This window comes from Pelodiscus sinensis, chromosome 16, assembly GCF_052426305.1.
Source record: "Pelodiscus sinensis isolate ZL-2025 chromosome 16, ASM5242630v1, whole genome shotgun sequence".
Lineage (NCBI taxonomy): Eukaryota > Metazoa > Chordata > Testudines > Trionychidae > Pelodiscus > Pelodiscus sinensis.
In genome coordinates this window covers 7,224,938-7,246,949 of record NC_143067.1, presented here as the reverse complement: position 1 = coordinate 7,246,949, position 22,012 = coordinate 7,224,938, and the positions used below count along the sequence as shown (strand labels likewise).

General features: G+C 57.0%; 1 protein-coding gene across 6 annotated transcripts in view; it reads left to right on the top strand.

The window, feature by feature from the left end:
* Positions 1–15,473, top strand: part of NDST1 (N-deacetylase and N-sulfotransferase 1) — a 97,651-nt gene extending 82,178 nt beyond the window's left edge. For 4 of the 6 annotated variants that reach the window (XM_075900554.2, XM_075900553.2, XM_075900551.2 and 1 more), the window contains 7 exons: positions 55–151; positions 530–653; positions 1,480–1,654; positions 2,623–2,793; positions 3,294–3,403; positions 7,855–7,957; positions 8,272–13,244. In XM_075900554.2, the coding sequence (XP_075756669.1) occupies positions 55–151; positions 530–653; positions 1,480–1,654; positions 2,623–2,793; positions 3,294–3,403; positions 7,855–7,957; positions 8,272–8,391 (900 nt within the window). In that variant the 3' untranslated portion in view covers positions 8,392–13,244. The other 2 variants (XM_075900558.2, XM_089769456.1) reach the window with 2 other exon arrangements.
* The last annotated feature ends 6,539 nt before the right edge of the window (positions 15,474–22,012 follow it).

The window sequence follows — 22,012 nt, the reverse complement described above, 5'->3', positions numbered from 1 at the left end:
TCCCAGCTCCGCCCCTTGCCCTTCCTCAAGCCGCCTCTCACTCCCGTGTTGCAGGACCCCTGTGAGGACAAGCGGCACAAGGACATCTGGTCCAAAGAGAAGACCTGTGACCGGTTCCCAAAGCTTCTCATCATTGGCCCTCAGAAGACAGGTACTGCAGCCCCCCTCCGTCCAGCTGCGCCCCACAGAGCCAGGGCCGCTGCCGCTACGGGCACCCCCCTTAGCTGCGCTACTCCGCCAGTCGCACCATTTCTCTTCGCGAGGGGCAGCGTCTGGGTCTCCCTCGGGAGGCCGGCTGGTGCCTCCCTGCGTTCTGCCTGCCAGCCCCCTAGGCAGGTCCGAGCTGGGGACGTTCCCCTCGTTGGGTCCTAGAACCTCCCTCTTTCCTGTGCCGGGCTGGGGCAGGGACGTGAGCTGGGTGCCCCGTCCATGCCTGCGGTAGAGGGGAGGGAGCGCTGCCTGGTTTGCCACGGCGCTGGGAGGTCGCTGCCGCGCCCTGGCCTCAGCTCTGCCCCCTTTCCGTCTAAAGGGACGACGGCCCTCTACCTGTTCCTGGGCATGCACCCGGACCTGAGCAGCAACTACCCCAGCTCGGAGACCTTTGAGGAGATCCAGTTCTTCAACGGACACAACTATCACAAGGGCATTGACTGGTAGGGCTCCTTTCATGCTGCCCCCTGCTGGGCTTCTGGGCATGCCGGGTCGGAGGGCAGCATTCCCTCATTTTTTTTCTGTCCAGCTGCGGAATAAATGTTATGTGCACCAAGGCATGTGTGGCTGGGCACCACCGGGGCGCTGTACTAATCAGCCGGGAGGCCACCCAAGCGCTCAGCTCGCAGGGCCCACTGTTTGGGGGAAGCTGTGAGCTCAGTGAAGAGCCAAGGAGGGGGTTTCCCATGTGGCTTTGGCTCCTGGGACTAATCCGTCAGGGCAGGCGTCCACAAACCCCTTCTCAGACTGGTCATTCCCGCTAGACGCCCCTTCAGCCCCGCAGCCCTGGGCTCAGAAAGGTGCCTCGATGCTGAGCAATGAAGTGCCGGTCTAGAGCCATCTGCAGAGCACCGTAAACCCCCAATGCCCCCTTACCCGCGGGGGCTGGGCCTGGGGCCAAGGGATCGTTTTGTCTACATGGGAGCCCCTGTCCGTGGTGCCAGGCTTCTGTTCCAGCCCGGCGGGGCCTGATCTACCCACGGACAGGCAAGCCTCAGGTCCTGGTCCCAGTACACTTCTGCCCGGACCAGCTCCATCGTGGTGGTGGAGACGGGCCCTCCCCCCGTGCTGGGGCCCGAGACCAGCGGTGCTCAGACAGGCCGTGGCTGTTCAGGGGCGATCGGTGGCGTGTGCTGGACCCTGACTATAGAACGCTTGATGCACCATAGTCGGGCTCTGTCTCTCCAGGGGAGGGGGCCAGGTGCATTTCTCTGTCCCTCCCCCGCCCGGTGCCCTCTTCCCCCATCTCCGGCTGTGACCTCCCTGCAGGTACATGGAATTCTTCCCCATCCCCTCCAACACCACCTCGGACCTGTACTTTGAGAAGAGCGCCAATTACTTCGACTCGGAGGTGGCCCCCCGGCGGGCAGCCGCACTGCTCTCCAAGGCCAAGGTCATCACCATCCTCATCAACCCGGCGGACCGGGCCTACTCCTGGTACCAGGTGAACGGCCTGGCTGCGTCTGCGCCGTCTGTTCCCGCTCAGGGTTGGCTGGGGGGCTGCTGCTCTGTGCGCTGGGCGTGCGGCCAGTCTGCGATTCCAGGCTGGGGCAGGCGTGCTCTGCGCTGGTCCATGGCTGGTCCATGGCTTTGGCAGGGGGTCCGGCTTGTGCCGGCGATCGGCAGGCTCAGGCGGGTGTCCGAGGAGGATGGGCTGATGGTCCAGGGCTCTGCTGTGGGAGCCGGGATGCTGGCCCGTAGAAGGGAGGAGCCCTGCCGAGCAGGGGGTGGTGCACGCAGCACATCTCCCAGCTGTGGGCAAGGCGCCGGGTAGCCCAGTGTCTGCGTGAGTGCTCAGAGACCTCCCCGGAGCTCACAGGCAGCCTCGGACTTCAGATCTCAGCAGGGGTGGGGGGCCCAGAACCCCCCCGAGTGCCATGGGTGGGTGGAGCAAGGGGCCAGCCAGCAGGCCTAGAGTCCCTGGGCGTCCGGGGGGGACTGGTACCCACAGCAGGGATCTGCCCGCTGCACTGAGCAGCAGGGGAAGCAGAGTGACGTGGCCCCAGCTCGCTCTGCTCTCCTGGCCGGGCTGCTCGAGGAAGGGGTGGGACCGCCCCCACACTGGCCAGCGGGAAGTGGAGCAACGCGTCCAGGGGACAGAGTGAGCTCCACTTCCCCGGCCAGTGTCGGCCCCCTGTCCTGCTAAAGCCCTGGGCCGCATTGGTTGGGAGAAGAGGCGGGGCAGGGTGGGGAAGAGGCGGGAGAGGGCAGAGTTAAGGGTAGGGGGCGGGGCCTGGAGCGGAGTGGGGTTGTCCTGACCCTTCCCTACGCTGGGGCGGTCACATGGCCAGTGGACCCCCCCCCCCCCCCCACCGGTGTACCCCTTCACCAGTTGCCCTGGGATCTCTGTAACCCGGGTCAGACCACTGGGGTTCGGTCGGAGACACTGAAGTGCTTTGCCCTGGTTCGCAGCACCAGCGAGCTCACGACGATCCCGTCGCACTGAAATACACCTTCCACGAGGTGATCACGGCCAGGCCCGAGGCGCCGCAGAAGCTCCGCATGCTGCAGAACCGCTGCCTGGTGCCGGGCTGGTACGCCACCCACATCGAGCGCTGGCTGAACAACTACCATGCCAACCAGGTAGGAAGGGCACAGACTGTGCAGCCGTCTTATTCCCAAGGGCCGCGGGGAGAGCGCTCGCTCTGCGGGGCGAGGAACCCGGCGCCAGAAGGCTTCACGGGCCGCGTTCCACTCACCTCTGGGGTAACAGCCTCTCTCTGCCCAGCCCTGGCTAGGGGAGCCGGGAGCAGAGGCTCAGAGCAGCGGGATGCCTGTGGGACCCAGAGCACAAACACTTCCCCTTCACCCAGCTTCTGTGGCTGTTTCTCAGATCCCGGGGTGGAGATGATCAGTGGCTGCTCCTCTCGGATCCGTGGCATTGAAGTGTGTGTGGGAGGTGTTGGTGCGGTGGGGGCGTGGCAGAGATGTCAACTAAGGGTGTTAAGGACCAGTCGATTTCCCCCTTCCTCCCCCTCCCGCTGCCTCTGAGGTAGAGGCAGCAAAGGGGGGGAAGGGGTACTTCAAAGCGGCAGCACCGCTCCTCCCGCCACCCCCCGCTCAGCTCCCCTTTATTCTTACAGATCCTCGTCCTGGATGGCAAGCTGCTCCGAACAGAGCCAGCCAAAGTGATGGAAACAGTCCAGAAATTCCTTGGCGTGACGAACTTCATAGATTACCATAAAACCCTGGCGTGAGTGCTCCTCTGCCCCCGTCCGCCGGCGTGCTCCTCGGGGCTGCGGCCCCGTCGTTCCAAGCACTGGGGTTTCTTTCCCTTCCCCGGGGCAGGTTTCCCGTCAAGGGGGGATGGTTTGGTTACAGGGCGGAGGCAGCATAATCCTGGTCCCCGGCTAAGCTTCCATTGATTTCAAGAGGGGTGAGATTTTGCCCTAGGACTCGCAGCCTCATTTGACTCTGGGGCCTGAACCGAGGCCTGAGTCTCCTTCCTCAGAGGCTTGGATGGTTTTTCTGAACATGGTTCCTGAGACATTAGTCCTGCAGCCTTGTGGGCTACCTCCGGGCAGGCCTGGCGTGCAGCTGAGGAAGGGAAATCGGCTTCTTCCTTGCCAAGATGCTGGACGTCCGTTCACATCTCTTGTTTACAAGGGGCTGTGGCTCTCTGCTTGGCCCGAGCAGTATTTTCCATGCTGCATTTCCGGTGTTATGGGAACCACAGTAGTCACCCGGCCTGGCAAAAGAATCTTCTGTGACCATCTGGACCCATGTACAAGTTCAAGACACCGCCCCGGAGCAGGTCACTGTCTGCACCAGGGCCAGGCGTGGGGTAGCGAGGTGGATTGGTGGGTCGCGCTGAAGTTGCATCTGGCAACTTTCCTTGCCATTTCATAGGCCTGGGAGTTTAGGTCAAACTTAGCCGCATAAGGTCAATTTTTCTAAACATGAGTCCACACACCAAGCCAGTTCCGTTGATTTCAAGGGCCGTTCAAGTCGATTTCGGTACTCCTGCTTTCATGAGGAGTAACCGCTAGAGTCGAGCTCACATGGTTGACTTGACGGGAGTACAGTCGCAGCGCTGCAGAAGTTGACATTCTTGGCCTCCGGGAGGAGTCCCACAGTGCCCCGCGCTGACCACTCTGGCCAGGACTTTCAACTCTGCTGCTCTGCAGGTGAACAGGAAACGCCCCAGGAACATTTTGAATTTCATTTCCTGGGCGGCCAGTGCAGCGAGCAGACCTCACAGCACCCTGAGCAGCGCACCTGACCATAGTTCCCACTAAGGTGTGCGGCTGCACGGCTGTGCACTAAAAGTACTCTCCCCCCTCCCACCCCACTACTCTGGAGAGCCGTGCAGCACTCACATGGCAGGGGGCTGATCCAGCGGGCGTGGGAGGGAGCCTCTGGGGTGGGGGGCCTGGACCTGCCGCGGCCAAGTGGCAGAGGGGAGGGGGAGGCCTGCTTCGGTGCCTGGAGCTGCCACATGTTGGGGAGGGGCAGGGCCTGTTCTGGCAGCTGGGGCCGGGAATGGGACCTGCCACATGGCGAGGGCGGGGGTGGTGTCTGCTCCTGTGGCCAAGAATGGGACCTGCCGTATGTCTGGGGGGCGGGGTCTGCTCCGGCAGCCAGGAACGTGTGCATGAAGAAATCAGGTGCCACGGGGGGCACATCCGAACCAGCACACATGACCTCAATATTGGTGCTCACTCCGCTCGTGGTTGGAAAATCTTAGAGGGAACACTGAGCCAGACCATCACTCCATGAGTTCCCAGGGTTGCACCAGCATGGAGGGCGCAGGACATCCTGGACCTCCCTGCTGTGTGGGGAGAGGACTCTGTGCCCAGAACTGCGACCCAGCGAAAGAAGCGCAGATCTCTCTGCGATCGTGACCAAGGGCGAGGAGGAGAAAGGAGATGCAGGGATGCCCGTCGGTGCTGAGTGAAAATAAAGGGGCCGAGGCAGTCGTACCAAAAGACAAAGGAAGGATGCCTACCTGAACAGACACCCCCTCCAGCTCTTACGGGCCATCCAGTGCCATAGCCTCCTCTCCCACGGGCCCTAGGAGGGAGGGGACGTCCAGAGCAGCCTCACACTCCATCCCCAGAGATGCGTGGCGAAGCAAACGGGTGCCCTCCTCGCAATTGTGATCACACACATACACCCCCGAAGCGCCGCACACTGAATGCAGGGCCCCTTGCTGAGAGTAACCTGTGTGTCACTCAAAACGGGCCATTCGTAAATCTGCCTTTCAAAGCCTTTCTGATTGGCACTGCCCCTCGCTGTGCCCTCCATATCGCCCTGGGGACACTGCGGGACCTTCCCTTCAAGCACCCAAAAGCACATGCTGCCACCATCCCGCACTTGCTCAGCCTGTAGTTGAACTGCAGTCCAGGTTGTTTGTTTACAGCTGCGTGAGCCGCCGGAGCAAGGGGCAGGCTGGGTCGCCAAGGATCGCTATTGGCATTTCAACAGCCCCAATGGCAATTTTCTGATCTGGGGGAAAAGTTGCAGCTTGCCGACGAGGCAGGAGTGCCTAAAGGTGCATGTGTCATGCACCTTTCCCAACCACCCCACGTTGATGTTGGTGAAACGGCCCCTGTGATCCACCTGCGGTACCGTCAAGAAGTCCCCCTCGTGGTGTATGTGCTCCTTGGCCAGGTGCTTGGGTGCCGTCACGTCGCCACAGGGAAGTTCGGGAGGTCACTGTGCTCCATAGCAGAAGGGTATCGATAGCCTTGGCTGCTTGGATCACAACAGCCCCTGCAGTAGATTTCCCCACTCCAAGTGGATTCCCTACTGACTGGTAGCCGTCTGTCCTAGCAAGCTTCCACAGGGCTATTGCCACGCGCTTCTCCATCATCAGAGCAGGTCTCATTCTGGAATTGCTGTGCGTCCGGGTCGGGAGGGGGAAGCCATTCGCACACTTCCATGAAAGTGGCCTTACGCATAGGGAAGTTTTCCAGCTCCTGCTGATCATCCCATGGCTGTACCACAACGTGGTCCCATCAGGCTGGGTTTGCGTGCTGGCACCAGATCTGGCGCTCCGCTGTGGCCAGCGGGTCGACAGCCGGTGGCATGTGCTGGTCGCTGAACTCAAGTGCTTCGCAGAAGAGTGTGTTCGTGGCCTCCCAAGGTTCATCCTGGATGTACTCCAGCATTCAGCGCACCAAGGTTAACGTCATCACGATCAAGCTTTGATACTCAACGGGATCCCTGATGGGTTCCATGCTGATGTTGCTGTGGCATCTGTACGGATAACCAAGGGAAAAAAGGGTGCAAAAAGACTGTTTGCCTTTGCATGTATCCAGAATCACCTTGCGCTGCACAGTTTTGGTCCCAGCATGCACTGGGAACATAACCCAGTGTGCAAAGAGGGCATAGGCACTGTGGGATAGCTACCCACAGTGCATTGCTCTCAAGGTCAATAGTAGCTCCCTTTCTGGGGATGTGCTACTTCAAACTCTGTCAAAGTCTTGCATGTAGTGGGGACACGCATCTTCGACTTGACAAAATTGGGTGCTAAAAATCGAGCTTAATAAATTCAATCTTTACCTCTGTGTAGACATGGCCATAGTAACTGGCCATGGCAGATGGGGCTGTTCCAGCCCTGCAATTTAACCATAACCAGTAAGCATCGCTCAGTAACGGTGCTTATCGGTTAACCATTCACATCCCTGTCCCTCACAGGTTCTTAGAAACCTCCAGTGTTGAATATTGCACAGCCTCTGGGTATCTGTTCCGGGACTTACCTATTTTTACTGTTAGAAAGTTTTAAAATATCTCTAACTCCAATCTCCCTTACTTCAGATTAAGCTGATTACTTCTTGTCCTGTCTTCAGTGGACATGGAGAACAATCATTCGTTGTCTTCTGAGTAACACCCTTCATATGTTTGGAGACGTATCATGTTCCCCTGCAGATTTCTCAAGACGAAACATGCCCGGTTCTTTCAATCTTTCCTCACAGGTCAGGTTCTCTAAACCTCTTACCGTTTTTGTTGCTCTCTTCTGGACTCTGTCCAGTTTGTCCACATCTTTCTTCAAGTGCGGCACCCTGGATGGCCACTGTATCCCAGCTGTAGTCTCGTTGATGCCGAATGGAGCCGGGCTGTTACCTTCCATGTCTTGCCCATGAAACTCCTATTAATGCAGAGCTGAGCGAGAGCTGCCTTCTTTGCCACAGCATCACCCGGTTGACTCGTATTGCATTTGTGAGCCATTGTCACCCCCAGATCCTTCTCAACAGTACTGCTGCCTAGTCCCTTGCGCCCCATCTTGTAGCTATGCAGCTGATTTCCCGTCTTCCCTAACTTTGAACTTTGAACTTGTCTTTATTGAATGTCATCTTGTTCATTTCAGATCAATTCTCCCACTTGTCATGGTCATCTTGAATTCTGTTCCTAGCCTCCAAAGTGCTTCTAACCTCCCTGCAAATTCAATACGCTCGCTCGGCACGCCATTATCCAAGTAGTCGAATCATCCGATGAAGTGGGTTTTACCCACCAAAACTTATGCCCTAATACATCTGATAGGCTCTGTGGTGACACAGGACTCCTGGTTTTTTTTTATGAACACATTGAGTAGCACCAGATCCAGGTACTGGAAAGCCGTCTGTTGCTGAGGAACTTAGCACAAAGATCGTGTGTGGGCACGTTTGGATAAACATTCTGACTTTTCCCCTCGTGTTGTAGGTTTGATCCAAAGAAAGGATTCTGGTGCCAACTCTTGGAGGGAGGGAAAACCAAGTGCTTGGGGAAAAGCAAAGGGCGGAAGTATCCAGAGATGGATTCAGATGTAAGTATTCGAAACCTCGCATGACTGCCACTAAATGCGTATTGCTTTTGCTTCCTTTGCTACTACTGAGGACCACAGTTTCTGCAGAACACAGGATGGGGGACAGAGGGCATGCATGTCGCTCTGCACTAGAAAACCACATTTACGTGCGTGCGCATGCCAGGGAGAAGGTGGTGGGTGGATAGTGAAAAGCTGGTCGGGTTTCATCGTGTGTTGACTGGAATCGACCCACTCTGATGCATTGACTGCAGCTCGTTCCTGGCAGGCACTAAGGATTACTGTGAATGATAATCTCTGTCCTCTTTCTCTTGCAGTCACGCGCCTTCCTGAGGGATTATTACCGGGACCACAATATAGAGCTTTCCAAGCTGCTGTACAAAATGGGTCAGACTCTGCCAACGTGGCTGCGGGAGGAACTCCAGAACGCTAGGTAGCTGCTGCTGTCGTCTTATTGAGCAATAGTGAGGTGAGCCCACGAAGAAGATCCCAAATCTAACACCGAGCCAAACAGACGGGAGCAGGCGAGAGAGGCCACCGGGGCAAAGCATTTCTGAGCAATATTCAGCCAAGGTCTTTGAGGGAAAATGCACGAGGACCCATGTGGTCATCAGTGTGGCGTATGGGAGCCAACTGTCTCTTCTGAGGGCCCTTCAAGTTGTGCAACTGCCTGACTCTGCCAACCCAGCGCGGATTCCCCAACAGCGGTCATCTTCTGAGGTCCTTGTCAGTGATGTCACTTCCTGGGTTGTGATGTCACTTCCGGACGGGGGGAGGGGCTTCCCTGAAGATTCCCTGCTTCTCCACACTTGGACGGGGCTAGCTTCTCCGTGTCTGAGACAGTATTACAGCAGTTCTGAGACTCTCCTCATCAAATAATAGACCTCGAGGTGTGGACGACTCTTTGCAAAGCTGGCTTGGAGAACAAGAGCGTGATGTGCTGTTTGAGGTCAGAGGCCCGAAGGGGCCGGTCAGATGCACCGACCCAGGTCTGCAATCCAGTTACCAACCAAGTGAAGGGAGACGGCGTAAAGGAATGGCGCGTCCTGGCTTCCCGCACGACCTAGCATTAAACGCTGGAAGAGATCTCTTGGTTTTTTCAAGAAGACTTTAAGACTTGGCAATATTTAGTTTGTCACCAATGAATTTTTCTTCCCCACCCTTGTATTTTATTTTATTTTATTTTATTGAAGGGTGGGAGCTTCACATCTCTATCCCATCTGGCAAGAGAACTGAACTGAGAAATGGTTACAAAGGGAAAAAAAACAAACCCTGCCCCACCTTCCCGCATAGCAACATTTTATATGCGTGGTGTTTTCTGTGGTAAAAGGCTGAGGTCCAATAGCCCGGTCCGTGGAACATGCTTCGACATACGAGCCTCTGGCTCAGAAGGGGGCAGACTTTGGGCAGGGCAGACATTGGACTAACAGCGGCCAAAAGGATTCTGAGCACGTTGGACCTCTCGGATACTAAACGCTAAAGTATTTTAATAATTTGTCCTTGTTTTTCTGGTGCCAGAGTTTGTATCTGAGATACGAGGGTTTTATTTTGTCTCGCTCACTGTTACACGTGAAGGAGCGGGCCGGTGCGGTTGGCTGGTCTCTCTACTGACCAGTCACAAACCCTTTTTTTTTTTTTTCTGACGACGGAATAAGTACCTTGCTGCTTCATCTCTGGCTCTCTGTTCTTTTCACTGCCAGTGTTTCAGTATTGAGGTTTCCTGCAAGTTTCTGCCAACCCCCCTCTCCTCACTGTTCTGGTGTCCGGGGAGCTGGCAGCAGAGCTAAAGATGAGCTTTTGCCCTCAGTTCCTTGGTGGAGGTGTCCCCTAAGCAGAACGGGGGTGTATCGCTCACTCAGGAGCGGAGGAGGCCCAGCGTCGGGCCAATGGAAGACTCGTTTGGCCAGTGGTGTTGGCGGAGTGAGCCGCTTGCCTGGTGGGTGTAATGGTGTGGGGGAGGAGGAGAGGAAGTTCTTTTACCTCACTGCTCCGCAGCGGTTGGGCAGAGAGAACGGGGCAGCCGAGGCAGGTGAAGGGGCAGCCACCCCAGGCAGTACGAACACGAGGAACGAAGACGGGCATGCCAGTGTCTCAAGGTGCAGGAATCAAGGGCTCATGCAGGGTTCTTGGGCCTGCGACTTCTAGGAGCTAAGCACTGCCTAAGATTAATTCATCGGGGATCCCCCCCACCTCCCTACACTGGACGTCACAGCATTCGCCACTGGGCAAATTCACAAGGAAGAGGGTCTAGCAAGGAGATTGGGGGAGGGGAAAGCAAGGAAGGTTCCCCTACAGGCCCTCAGGCTGTTCCGCGTGTCCGTGTCGTCTTCCTCTCGTGGGGCCTCGCTGGAATGGCGGGGCGTGAGCGATCCACACAGGCCTGCTCCCTGGGCGCGCCAGTGGTCTTGCGTTGTCCTCTGCCATCGGCTAGGCTCTGAGGGTCTTAGTCTGCCCCATCCTGGGACGGCACGTCCCTGCTGCTGCATCCCCTCCGGCGCGTGCAGTAACGCAAAGCCGCCGCCTCTCCTCAGACGCTCCCCTACCCCGGGAGAAGTCAGGGGCCCGGTTCAATGACTGTATTATACGGGTGCGTGTTGGTCCCAGGGCGTGAGAGGGAGAAGGTGGGTGAGGTGATAGCTTTTACAGGGCCAGCTCCTGTTGGGGGAGGAGGGAGAGACATGTTCAAGGTGACACAGACGTCCCTTGTTTCGGTGTTAGACGTGCAGCGGCTGTTCCTTCACCCCGCGGCCAGGCCACGCTGGGTACGTCTGTGCTGGAGCTGATGGTGAGCTAGAACCTGAGAGGTGGCTGGGGCGGGATGGGCTGAATTGACTCCCACCCAGGCCCTAGGGGGCTACACCTGCGGCTCCTCTTGGTAGCAGGCTAGGAGAGCTCTCGTGAGCGCGTCTGCGTGAGCTGGAATTACACCTTCAGCTCCCGTGGAGACGTGCCCTTCGAATGACCAGAGTAGGAGCTGGGGCAGCCCAGGGTTGGCCGTTGCTTCGGGTGACGGTGAAAGGCCACGTGTATCTTCCGCAGCCGGTTGCCGTTTCCTCCCCCAGCTGCCGGGGCCGTGATACGGGAAACACGGTCTGCTCCGTCGCTTGTTACAGTCACAGCAGAGGGGCCAGGACCTCAGCCCCTCGCCCGCATGATTCTTCTCTTCTGGCTTCTCCTGGCTGCAGGGGAGGGAGGCGTTGAGTTGAGCACGTTGGGAAGGAGCAGCCAGGACACCATGAGACGCGTAAGCCAGCAGCCCATTGGTCTCCCCGTCCGTGCTGCTGCTTGGGGAGGTGGATCCCAAACGACGGCCCGCGGGAGTTAGCACCGATGGTGTCGCTGCCATCTTGGAATTTCCCCTGCTTCCCTCCGACAGGTGACTTCAGGTTAGAGCGGTGGTGTAGGGCGAGAAGGGGACTCGCTTCTTGGGGCCACGCGTCCAAACTGCCTGCCAAGGCTGGTGCCGAGGGGTACTGTGTTTCCAGTCTCTAGTGTCATAGGTACGAGCGAGCACACGTGTGTGCCCATGCGAGCACACGCTAGGAGTAACACGGGCACACACCTCGGCCACAGGAGAGCTCCCTGTTTTAGGCTCTCCTGGAGGTGCTCGTGCGGTGCCCACCAACGCAGGTGGGGGCTCCGAGGGCTAGTATAGCTCATGGGCCATGGGGTTTGACAAACTAAACAGTAGCTGGCTCCATGCGGGTAGCAGACCCCGTCGTGCTGCTCCGCTGGCCACGCGGGCAAACATCGGGCTGGGCTGGGATCGAGAACTGCCTAACGCAGCCTCCATCTGCGCCCCACAAGTGCCCACTCCTTGCCTCGTAGCAGCCTCTGCCCTCCTCTGATTTGTTCCGCGGTCTCATGCCGGGAATATCCCTGGCAGCTAACTGTGACCTTCCCTGGTGGAGGGGGGACCCGCACTGAATGAGCCCATGTTCCTCTCCGCACCCAGGCTGCTCCTATTGCTGCTGCTCTCAGCTCTCCTGGAGCCAGGACTTGGCCTCCCGACCCTTTGATTGGCAGCAGCAGGAAGGAAAAGGCAGGAGAAAAGCACTCGGTGCACGATATCTCGACCTTTCCGGAGGGAAGCCTCAGCAGGGTGACCGTGTTAATCTGCATCTGCAAAACCAAGGAGTCGCCCTGGGGCACCTTAGAGATGAGCATCCGCTTTGGTGGGTAGAAGCCACTTCATCAGATGGATTGGAGTGGACGTGGCAGACGCGGGGGTGGATACACAAGGAAGAGGTGGAAGTGTGTAATTCACAGCATTTGATCTGGAGGGGAAATTGCCAGACCAAATGTTGTGAATGAGCCACTTCTCCCCTGACTTTGATGAGCTTCATTAACACAAGCAACATCTTCCTTATATACACCCCTCTGCTTCTGTCACTTCTACTCCAGTCTGTCTGGTAAAGTGGGTTTTACCCACCGAAGCTGATGCTCTAGTAACGCTGGTAGTCTCGAAAGTGCCAAAGGCTCCTCGTTTTTCCACAGGGAGGGAGGCTGGCTCACTCCTGAGGGGTCTGCAAAGCCAGGACCCCCTTACTGGCCCCATTTGTGACGGTGTGGGCCTCAGCTCCCCAGGACCCATGAGCCAGGGGTGGAACCTGGGCCCAGGACCACAGGCTGTAATGGGATGTGGCGAAGTGAGAGAGGATGGATGTAAAGCGCTTTCTGCAGCCTCTGACAGTCTGTCCCCATCGCATCAGGGTGTCTTAGGCTCAGCTTAGCTCACGAGGAAACAGATCTGAGCGCTGCAACCCACCAGCCCTCACATGGCCAGCGGGGTGGAGACGGGTACCCTAGGAACAAACCACCCAGCCAGGTGCGCGTTGACAAAAGGAATCATTGGAACAGTCCCCAAATGCTGATGGGTTTTAGCCTGCACTTTACAAGAGGGGAGTGGTACGTACCAAGCCCGCTCTGTCGATCACAAGCGCGGTCACTGGGTGGCGCTGGAGAGCGAGTCGGGAGAGACACTCCCATTTTTAAACCGTTCTTTTACCTTTTGTTACTGACAAAAGAGGGAAACCCTGTAGGTTCCCAGTTTTATTTTTGCATGAAATTCTGTATACTTTCCCAGGGGTTGGGAGGTGGGGGGGAATGGGTATTTCCTGGGCGGGGGAGGGAGGAGGATCAGGGAGGGGATATTTCAGAGTTGTCTTTGGCCCTCCTTTCGATCTCGTTGAACCCAGTCGCTTTGGGTTGTATTCAAAGATCCTTTATCACTAACAATGTATGGTCCTGTTGAACTAAACTGCTAATAAAATGGGGCTCTCTGTTTGTAGTCGCTTGCCTCGCCTGCTCTCTTCTTCCACTTTTGAACCACAGCTTTATAAGAATTTCAGGTTGAAAGAGATCCCCACGGCCTGGCCAAGGTCATGCCCATCCTGCTAATTAAACCCTCCCGGCATGGCCACCGCGGGAGGGTATAAACCGTAGTTTTCAAACTTTTTTTCTCATGACCCGGTTGAAGAAAATCGTTGATGCCCATGGCCCAACAGAATTTGAATGAAGTGCAGGCTCCGGGGTGGGGCTGAGGGGCACAGGAGGGGGATCCATCTTTGGGGGGGGGGGTCAGGGCTGGGACAGGAGGGACTTACCTTGAGCGGCTCCCAGTCAGCGGGGGGGACCAAGGCAGCTTCCTGCCTCTCCTGGCACCACAGACCAGGCTGCCCCCAGAAGCAGCCGACAGCTGGTTCCCAGCCAGTGGAGTGCGGAGTGAATGCTCGGGGCAGGGGCAGTGCACGGAGCCCTGTGCGCTCTTCCCCCTACAGACACACACACACACCTGGGAGCTGGTTCTGCTGCCGGCCACTTCTGGGGTGCAGCACAGTCTGTGGTGCCAGGCCAGGCAGGGAGCCGCCTTAGCCCCCCCACTGGTCACCTGATCCCCCTGCAGCAACAAGACCCAGGGCCCGACATTCCACCACCCAGCGACCCGTCATCTGAAAACCGCTGGTATAAAGGTATTGGAAGGAAAATAAGCTGTGCGGGTGTAAGGTAGCGTAACTGTCCACGCGAGGGATGGTAGGAGCAGTCACCCCCTAGCTCACACAGCGACACCGTTCCCTAAGCGGCGTAGGCCAGGCGAGAGCCATACTGGAGCAGGAAAACGGTTTACAGCTCACACAGACATCCCTGCGCTGTATCGCGCTTTCCCAGGCGAGATCTGGGAGTACGTGCGCTGTTGGCTTCAAATGAGACTTGTTCTTGGACTGCCTTCCAGCCGGGCTTGTGCTGCCTGGCACACTAGGCTGCTGCGTGTACACACACAGGGCTGGCCCACAACATTTTGGCACCTGAGGCGGGGAGCTCAAATGACGCCCCCCTGCCCCTTCGCTTGGGCCAAAACTTTGAAAGGTCTCAATTCTCTGGGTCCTAGTGGCACCCCCGCCCCACAGTCTAGCACCTGAGGCAGCCGCCTTAGTTGGCCTCGTCGTAAGGCCAGCCCGGTACACACACGACACACAGAGTGACACTCCTGCGGGTGCACACGGCACGCACTCTGCTTTGGAAAGCCTGGATGAGCTCTGTGCTGCTGCAGCGCCAGCAGGGTGAGCACAAACCCGCACATCTGCTTTTGGTGCATTTGGCTACTGATTTTCAGTTCCCAGAGTTAATGACAGGAAGGATGTAACCTTGACACTCACTGAGATTTGGCAGTAGACGGCGTCCTTGTTAAAGCACAATTTGTAGGCAAATGGTCACAGCAGAAAAGCAAAGTTTAGAAACGTGCCCTATGAAGAAAGATTAAAAAGACTGGGTCTTTTCAGCAGAGAAATAGAGGAGACTAAGGGGGGATATGATAGAGGTCTATAAAATCATGACTGGTATGGAGAAAGTGAATAAGGAAAAGTTATTTTATTTTTTCCCATAAGAACTAGGGGTCACCAAATGAAGTTAATAAGGAGCAGATTTAAAACAAAGCAAAGGAAGGTTTTTTTTCCCCCACACAATACACAGTCAACCTGTGGAACTCCTTGCCAGAGGATGTTGTGAAGACCAGGACTTTAACAGGGTTAAAAAAAGCGAGATAAATTCATGGAGGATAGTTCCATCGATGGCTATTAGCCAGGATGGGCAGGGATCACTTGATGATTACCTGGTCATTCGCTCTGGAGCATCTGGCATTGGCCACTGTTGTAAGACCAGTTACTGGGTTAGATGGACCTTCGGTCGCACCCAGTATGGCCGTTCTGATGTTCTACGGTATTTTCTCTCTTCCTTGACTTAGTCTGTTCTGTTTCACACAGCTGCAGGCCAACGGAGCCCAGATTGGATATTTCGCAAGCTGTAATTTGCAGCACTGCGTTAAGAACACTGCACGAAGAAACAATCGGGAGCCACGGTTTCAAGCAGTTAAACTCCTGGATCCCAGCGCTGTACGTTCAGCCAATGCGCCGGTGCGAGCACAGGCCCCGATGTCTGATTGTAATCATTTTACATCCTGTTGGTAAGAGCCTAGTGGACTAAGGTTTAAAATCACAAGGTTTCCCTGTTTCTGAGGCTGCATTCAGTGCTCCGAACGCCCTGCCTGAGAATGGCAAATGCCCCTTGTTTCTGCCCGGCGGGGATGCGGCCACTTCAGATGGTGCCGACTGGCCATCCCAACAGCCCTGGAGGGGACGGACGCTGAAGGACGGGGAACGGGTTTCTGTCTGTGCTGCGCACTGCCCTGCGTATCAAGCTCATGTATCTTAACAGCTCGCCGGCTACGCCGTTCCCCTCGTCTTTGTGGAAAAGCCAGAGCAGGATGAGATTGTAAAACCCCAACAATTAGGGTTGCCAGGTGTCCAGTTTTCACCCGGACTGTCCATTATTCGGGTCCTCTGTCCGGTAAAAAAAAACAAACTTCCCGGACATGTGAAATGTCCAGTATTTCCTGTTTCCCTTGGACGGAAGCCCAGCAGGGACCATTTTCCCTTGCTGCGTCTGGTGGGGAAGTGAGGAGTGCAGGGTCATTTAAAGGTGCAGCACCTTTTTTTTCCCCTCAACGACACCCCCCCCCTTTTTTTTTTCCTCAACAGAATTTTTTCCCGGTGGTTTTTTTTTGGGGGGCGAGAGGGGTGTTTGGTATTTTTTGTTAAACCATCTGGCAACCCTACCAACAATGGGCAGGGAGACTTGGGCACAGAACCAGAAAATGACCTGTAAGTGAAGCCCATTTAATTTTGACTAGGTTTCCAGTTAGATGATCCCCTTTGCACGTCAGCCCTGAGTAATAAGTGATGGGAGACCTGGCTGCCTCTTGCTCCCTCGAGTGACCGACTCTTGCCTTTTCCAAACCTGACTGATGCAGTCCCTGAGATCCTCGTTGGGAAAGCCTGGACCTCGGGCCATGTTGTTACCACGGTTGCAGTGAGATGGGGGTGTACAGTACATCTGTGTCCATGGGGATCCCAGCAGGTTGTTGCTAGGCTACTGCACTTCCTGCTAGCGCAGTGTCATGGCGACAGCAGGGACCGGCCTGGGATTCTGCTCCGCAATCAGGAGTCCCCGTTACACCAGCCACAAGGGATCTGGGATTAGTGAAATAGGGCCTCTGGCCCCAGAGGAACATGCACCGGCCCCGGTATATTGCGTCATCCTAACGGTGTCAACAGGTTGGAGGGGGGAGCAGCTGGCTCCAGTGCAGCCTGTGCTCCATTAGACAACGGCAGGCCTATTTCTACGCATTACTGCGCCCGGGCTTTATCGACAATGCTAGCTGCTCTACCGCCGCCTTCTCCTGCCACCTAGAGCCCGCAGGGGAGCCAGATTTAGGAGATCACTTCAGATGGATTGCAGTACACCTGGGGCTGTGGTCGCGCACTCTGGGTTAAAAGCAAGTCCCTAATAGGCAACGGATTCTTCCCTGTCCAGGCTGGGGGGGTTGGTTGGTTTCAGGCAAGTTTCCCTGGACTAGAAAAACCGGATCCCTTTAAAGCAGCAATGGGCAGCCTAGGCTAGTGAGTGGCCCTCCACCATCGCAGTGGTGGTGTAACCGAGATGGCATCCTGGGACAGGGCAGTTTTGCTCACGGCACTTGTGGGCCTAGAATTTGCGGAGGGGCCGACAGAAGCGTAGCAGCGCCGTGATGGGATGCAGAGGGAGCCCACGGCTCTCCCAGTCACAGCACTCTGCCTCCGACTTCCCTTACGCCTCGTGAAATGAGGGTTACTGGAGTCGGAGTCCTTCGGCGCCTAGTTATTTTGAAATAACGGCTTGCAGTGCAGATACGCTCTTTGTTATTTCAGCATAACCTCAGTTATTCCAAACTAACGCTGCCGGGCAGATGTACCCTGCCGGCGTATGTCCCAGCTGGATGACTTCCTCTTCTGTGCCCATCTCTTTGTAATGGGTGCTGCTGAGATACCGGTGTTAGCGGCGTATCGCTGTAACTCAGGTTTTGTTGCCTGCTCGTTAACTCAAGGTTCTACACATACTGGACCAGGCCAGTGAGGAATCTCTCCTGGGCCTCTGCACCTGGCCACAAACTTTTGCTCTGCCCCCGGCGGCTCAGAGCCACGTCTGCTCACATGGGGGGCATGCTCACGCTAGCCTCGACAAACACGACAGGCCAAGTCCAGAGAGGAGGAGCTTGTGCAGGTGGAAGAAGGTCTGCCGGCGATCTAGGGCAGGGCTAGGTCGGGCGAGCTGTGAATCTGCCACGAGCAGCAACCGTCACCCAAAACGGCCTCGCTGCAGTGGCTGGGCGCTCCGTTGTCGTCGTCACCCTGTGCCACGGGCTCCAGGGCTTGGCACATGGCGACCCCCGAAGGGGAGAGGTTCTTTCCCTGCCTGGTGGGCATGCCACCCCTTGCATCCTTAACAATCTCGAGAAACGCAAAGGGGGAGCGGGCCCAGGCCAGGCTCTGCACTGCACGTGCAGTGATGAAGCTTGTTCGCAAGGTGGCAGCATCCACTCAGCACTAGACTGTCTGCCTGGGTAGTGCTTGAGCAGCGAGGAGTCCACGGGGGGGGGGGCTTTATCTCTTCCCCCTAGTCCGTGGCGGGATGGGGGCCATTCGGACTCTTCCTTCCTGGTAACCTTAGGGAGAGCCTCTGGCTTCTCTTTCTCAGCCCGGCTGCAGGCTGGCAGTGCACCCCTGGCCCTGCCGGATAGGTCACAGCTGGCCCTGCCGGCTACTTGGGCTACTTTGCCGCAGCACCTCCAGCCCAATTAGCCACTGCTGCTCCGGAGAACTAACGCACCAACCCTACTGCAGCTGTTGTCAAACTTTTTTTCTCGTGGCCCAGTTGAAGAAAGTTGCTGAGGTTGGGTTGCGGCGTCATTTGACTGGCGTATTGGGCTGAGTATGGAGGTTCGGGGTGCAGGAGGGGGCTCTGGCTTTGGGGGGCAGGAGGAGCTCACCTTGAGTGGCTCCCTGTCAGCGGTGCAGCAGGGGGGGCTAAGGCAGCTTCCTGGCACCGCAGACCAGGCTGCTCCCCAGAAGCCGCCACAGCAGGTTCCAAGCCAATGGGAGCATGGAGCTCACGATCAGGGCAAGGGCAGTGCGTGGGCCGGCTGCTTCTGGGGCGCAGCACAGTCTGCAGTGCAGGACAGGCAGGGAGCTGCCTTAGCCCCCCCACTGCTCACCTGATGCCCTGCAGCCAGGAGCCCCAGAGCCCGACATTCCACCCCCCAGCACTGGGTGGTTTGAAAGCCGCTGCCCCACTGCGCTAGCCAACGAGCCCAGCGCCCTGACATGCGCCGTCCCTGCTGGGGTGGTCCTGGGTGCGGGACTCCGGCCGTCCAGCAGAACAGGGCGTGTGCTTGTCTGGCGCAGGGCGTTCAATGAGATGTTTATGGTCCGTGTGAAGCTACAGCCTCAGGCGCCAAACGACAGGGGGGTTGTGAGTGGAGCTAAGCTGAGTCGTTGCTCCACGTAGGATCCGACCAGTCCCAAAGATGACAAGGCCTCGGCATTTAGCCCACTGCCGTACCTGCCCAGGCGCCTCAGCTCCCCGGCGTAACATGAGTTTATTACTGAGTCTTTCTGCTGCTGGCGGATGAGTCCAAGACCGGGCCAGCTCTGGGCTCTCACAGATCACAGGGGAGGCCGCAAAGTCAGGAGGTGGCCTTAAAAATCTCGAGACGAAGGAATATGGATCCATTGGGGGTCGCTTTCCTTCGGGCAGGCCCGGGCACGCAGACTCCAGCCCTGGGCAGGGCAGAGGGGAGCCACGGTGCGCCAGGGGGGCCGTAAAGGTTTTCAGCACCTCGGGATTAATATGCGGACAGGCTCTACCCTCGCCGCCCAGAAAAAGCTGCTGCGCCTCCCTGTGTGGCCCATGAAGGTCGTGGGCGATGGCTCGGCGCTTACGGTGCTGCCGGTGCCAACCGCCCGCCTCCTGTCAGGGGGAGGGGCAGAGGCTGTTCCCGATGCCCTGGAAACTCTGGCCAGCCTGGTTTCAAAGCCAACGGATTTCCCTCGAAAGCTGCCTAGTGGGGCCCATTTTAGGCTTGGTTGCCACAATGGATTTCACAGCTGTCGCCGCCCCAGGCAGGAAGCACTTAACTCCAGCTCTCCTCCCTGAGAGTGAGCTGCTGGGAAAGCTTGACCCCTCCCCTCCCCTCCCCCAGCTGTGCCTGTGCTAGGTGGGGTGAGGACAGTCTGCAAAGCCAAGCCGTTGCAGGGCTGCGTTCCCGCGAGGGTGCTCGTGGGCGGCAAGGGGCTGGCTCCAGCGTGAGAAGGCTCAACGGTTCGGCAGAAAAGGACCTGGGGATGACTGGGGATGAGGAGCTGGATATGAGCAACAGGGCGCCCTTGTAGCCAAGAAGGCTACTGGCATTTTGGGTTGCATTAGGAGGAGCATCGCCAGCAGAGCTAGAGACGTGACTATTCCCCTTTATTCGGCTCTGGTGAGGCCACATCTCGAGTTTTGTGTCCAGTTCTGGGCCCCCCCGCTCAGAAAGGATGTGGATGCATTGGAGAGGGTCCAGCGGAGGACAACCAAAATGATTAGGGGGCCGGAGCACTTGGCCTACGAGGAGAGGCTGAGGGATTTGGGTCTGTTTTGTCTGCAGAAGAGAAGAGTGAGGGGGGATTTGAGAGCAGCCTTCAACTTCCTGAAGGGAGGTTCCAAAGAGGAAGGAGACAGGCTGTTCTCAGTGGTGACAGATGACAGAATGAGGAGCAATGGTCTCAAGTAACAGTGGGGGAAATCTTGGATGGATATTAGGAAAAGCTATTTCCCTAGGCGGGTGGGGAAGCACTGGGATGGGTTCCCTAGGGAGGGGGTGGAGTCTCCATCTCTAGAGCTTTTTAAATCTCCGCTTGACAAAGCCCTGGCCGGGAAGTTTGAGTTGGGGTTGGTCCTTCTTTGGGCAGGGGGTTGGACTCAATGACTCCTGAAGTCTCTTGACTCAATGACTCCGAAAGGATTCTATGATAACAAGCTTGCTGCTTGCACAGCACAGACATCTCCGCCCCCCCCCCCAACCTGCAACATCCTCCCTATCTCAGCCCCATCCAAGGCTAGTGTCCCCTCCAGCTGCCCTTAGAAAAGAGGAGGACTCTGTCCCTCCATTGCGAAGGGCAAGGCAGGGAGAGCCCAGGTTAGGAAGCACAGGGCCACTGGACTGAACGTGTGCTCTATGGCCCTGTTGCACGTGTTCCAGACAAGCTCCTAGGTCAGCGAGTGGGTTCCTAGTTCCCTGTGCCTAAGGAACTGGGGGGTGACGCTGTAGGGACAGCAGCAGCTCTCCTGGGTTGTAAAAAAGCTGGGGAGATGGATGTGGCAGATCACGTTGGTCTCTCTCCAAGCCTAGGGAGATTATGGGCCAGTGGTGAGCAGAGCCAGCTCGTGAGCCGTGATGCGTGGCCGAGTGTCGTGACTCATGCTATCGGGAGCCTTTCATACGCTCAGACTAGGGGTATAACAGGGACAGATTGGAGCCACGCTAGTGTCCCTCTGATCCAAACTTCCCTAGAGTTTGGGGGCGTTCGGAGGTGAGGCAGCGTTGGTTCGGCTGCCAGATTATCCCCCCTCAAGTGCAGAATCCAGAGCCGCTCCCAATCCAGAACTGGGGCCAGGGAGGAATTTTGAGAGTAGATGCTCTGGATCGGGCCTGTCTCTCAAAGAGCACTGGCCACACCCAGCCGGGCTCGCTGTAAGTCACCCCCCTCCTGTCTAGCCTTCCCGCTCCGTCTTCACCCCGCTGCCAGGTGCATGGTGTGGAGACATGCTGCTGAGGATGTAATGCTGATGGGGCTTTTGACCAATGTTCCCTCTAGTCTCTTCCATCCACGTGCAGAATTTTCCCCATCTATGTGCGGAATAAATGTTCCTATGTGCGCCGAGGCATGTGTGAATGTGCACCACCAGGAGAATCAAAAACCTAGTTCTGGGTGCTCTGCCAATCAGTTGGACAGCATTTTAAACTCTCCTGAGCCCAAGTGCTCATCTTACAGGGAACAGGGCATTGGACCGGTCATGAACAGAGTGCCTGCCATGGATGGACAGGAGCTGCCCACCAGGCAAGCCAGCCATCTTCCCCCTGGAGGTAAGAACAGCAGGCATTCAAAGGGGCAGGGTGCTGAGTGTGTCCCCCCCTTCCTCTTCCCCCCCCCATGGTAATAGTGAAGCAGGGATGTGTTTGCACCAGCACAGCCAGGATCTGTTCAAGGGAACGGTGCTCTCCCCTCCCTCTGTCCGGCTGTTCCTCCCTGCCTCCGCCTGCACAGAAACAGCCACTAAACAACTGTTTTAATTAAAGCAAGGGGTGGGGGTGGGCGCTTGTCAGCTCTTGGGTCTTGCTGTTCTTTTCTGGAATGCTTTGCCCACAGATCCAATAACACAGAGATAAAAACCTTCCCCAGAATCTCCGAGGTTGTGTGTTCGGCTCATGTGGTCGGTTTCTTGTTGGTTGTGCAACACCCGCCGGTGCCTGTCATTTACTCCCAGGCTGTGTCTAGACTGTACCCCTTTTGCGGAAAAGGGATGCAGATTAGACACAGCGCAATTGCAAACGAAGCGGGGATTTAAATTCCCTCCGCTTCATTTGCATGAACATGGCTGCTGCTTTTTTCCGGCTCGGGGCTTTGCCGGCAAAAAGCGCCAGTCTAG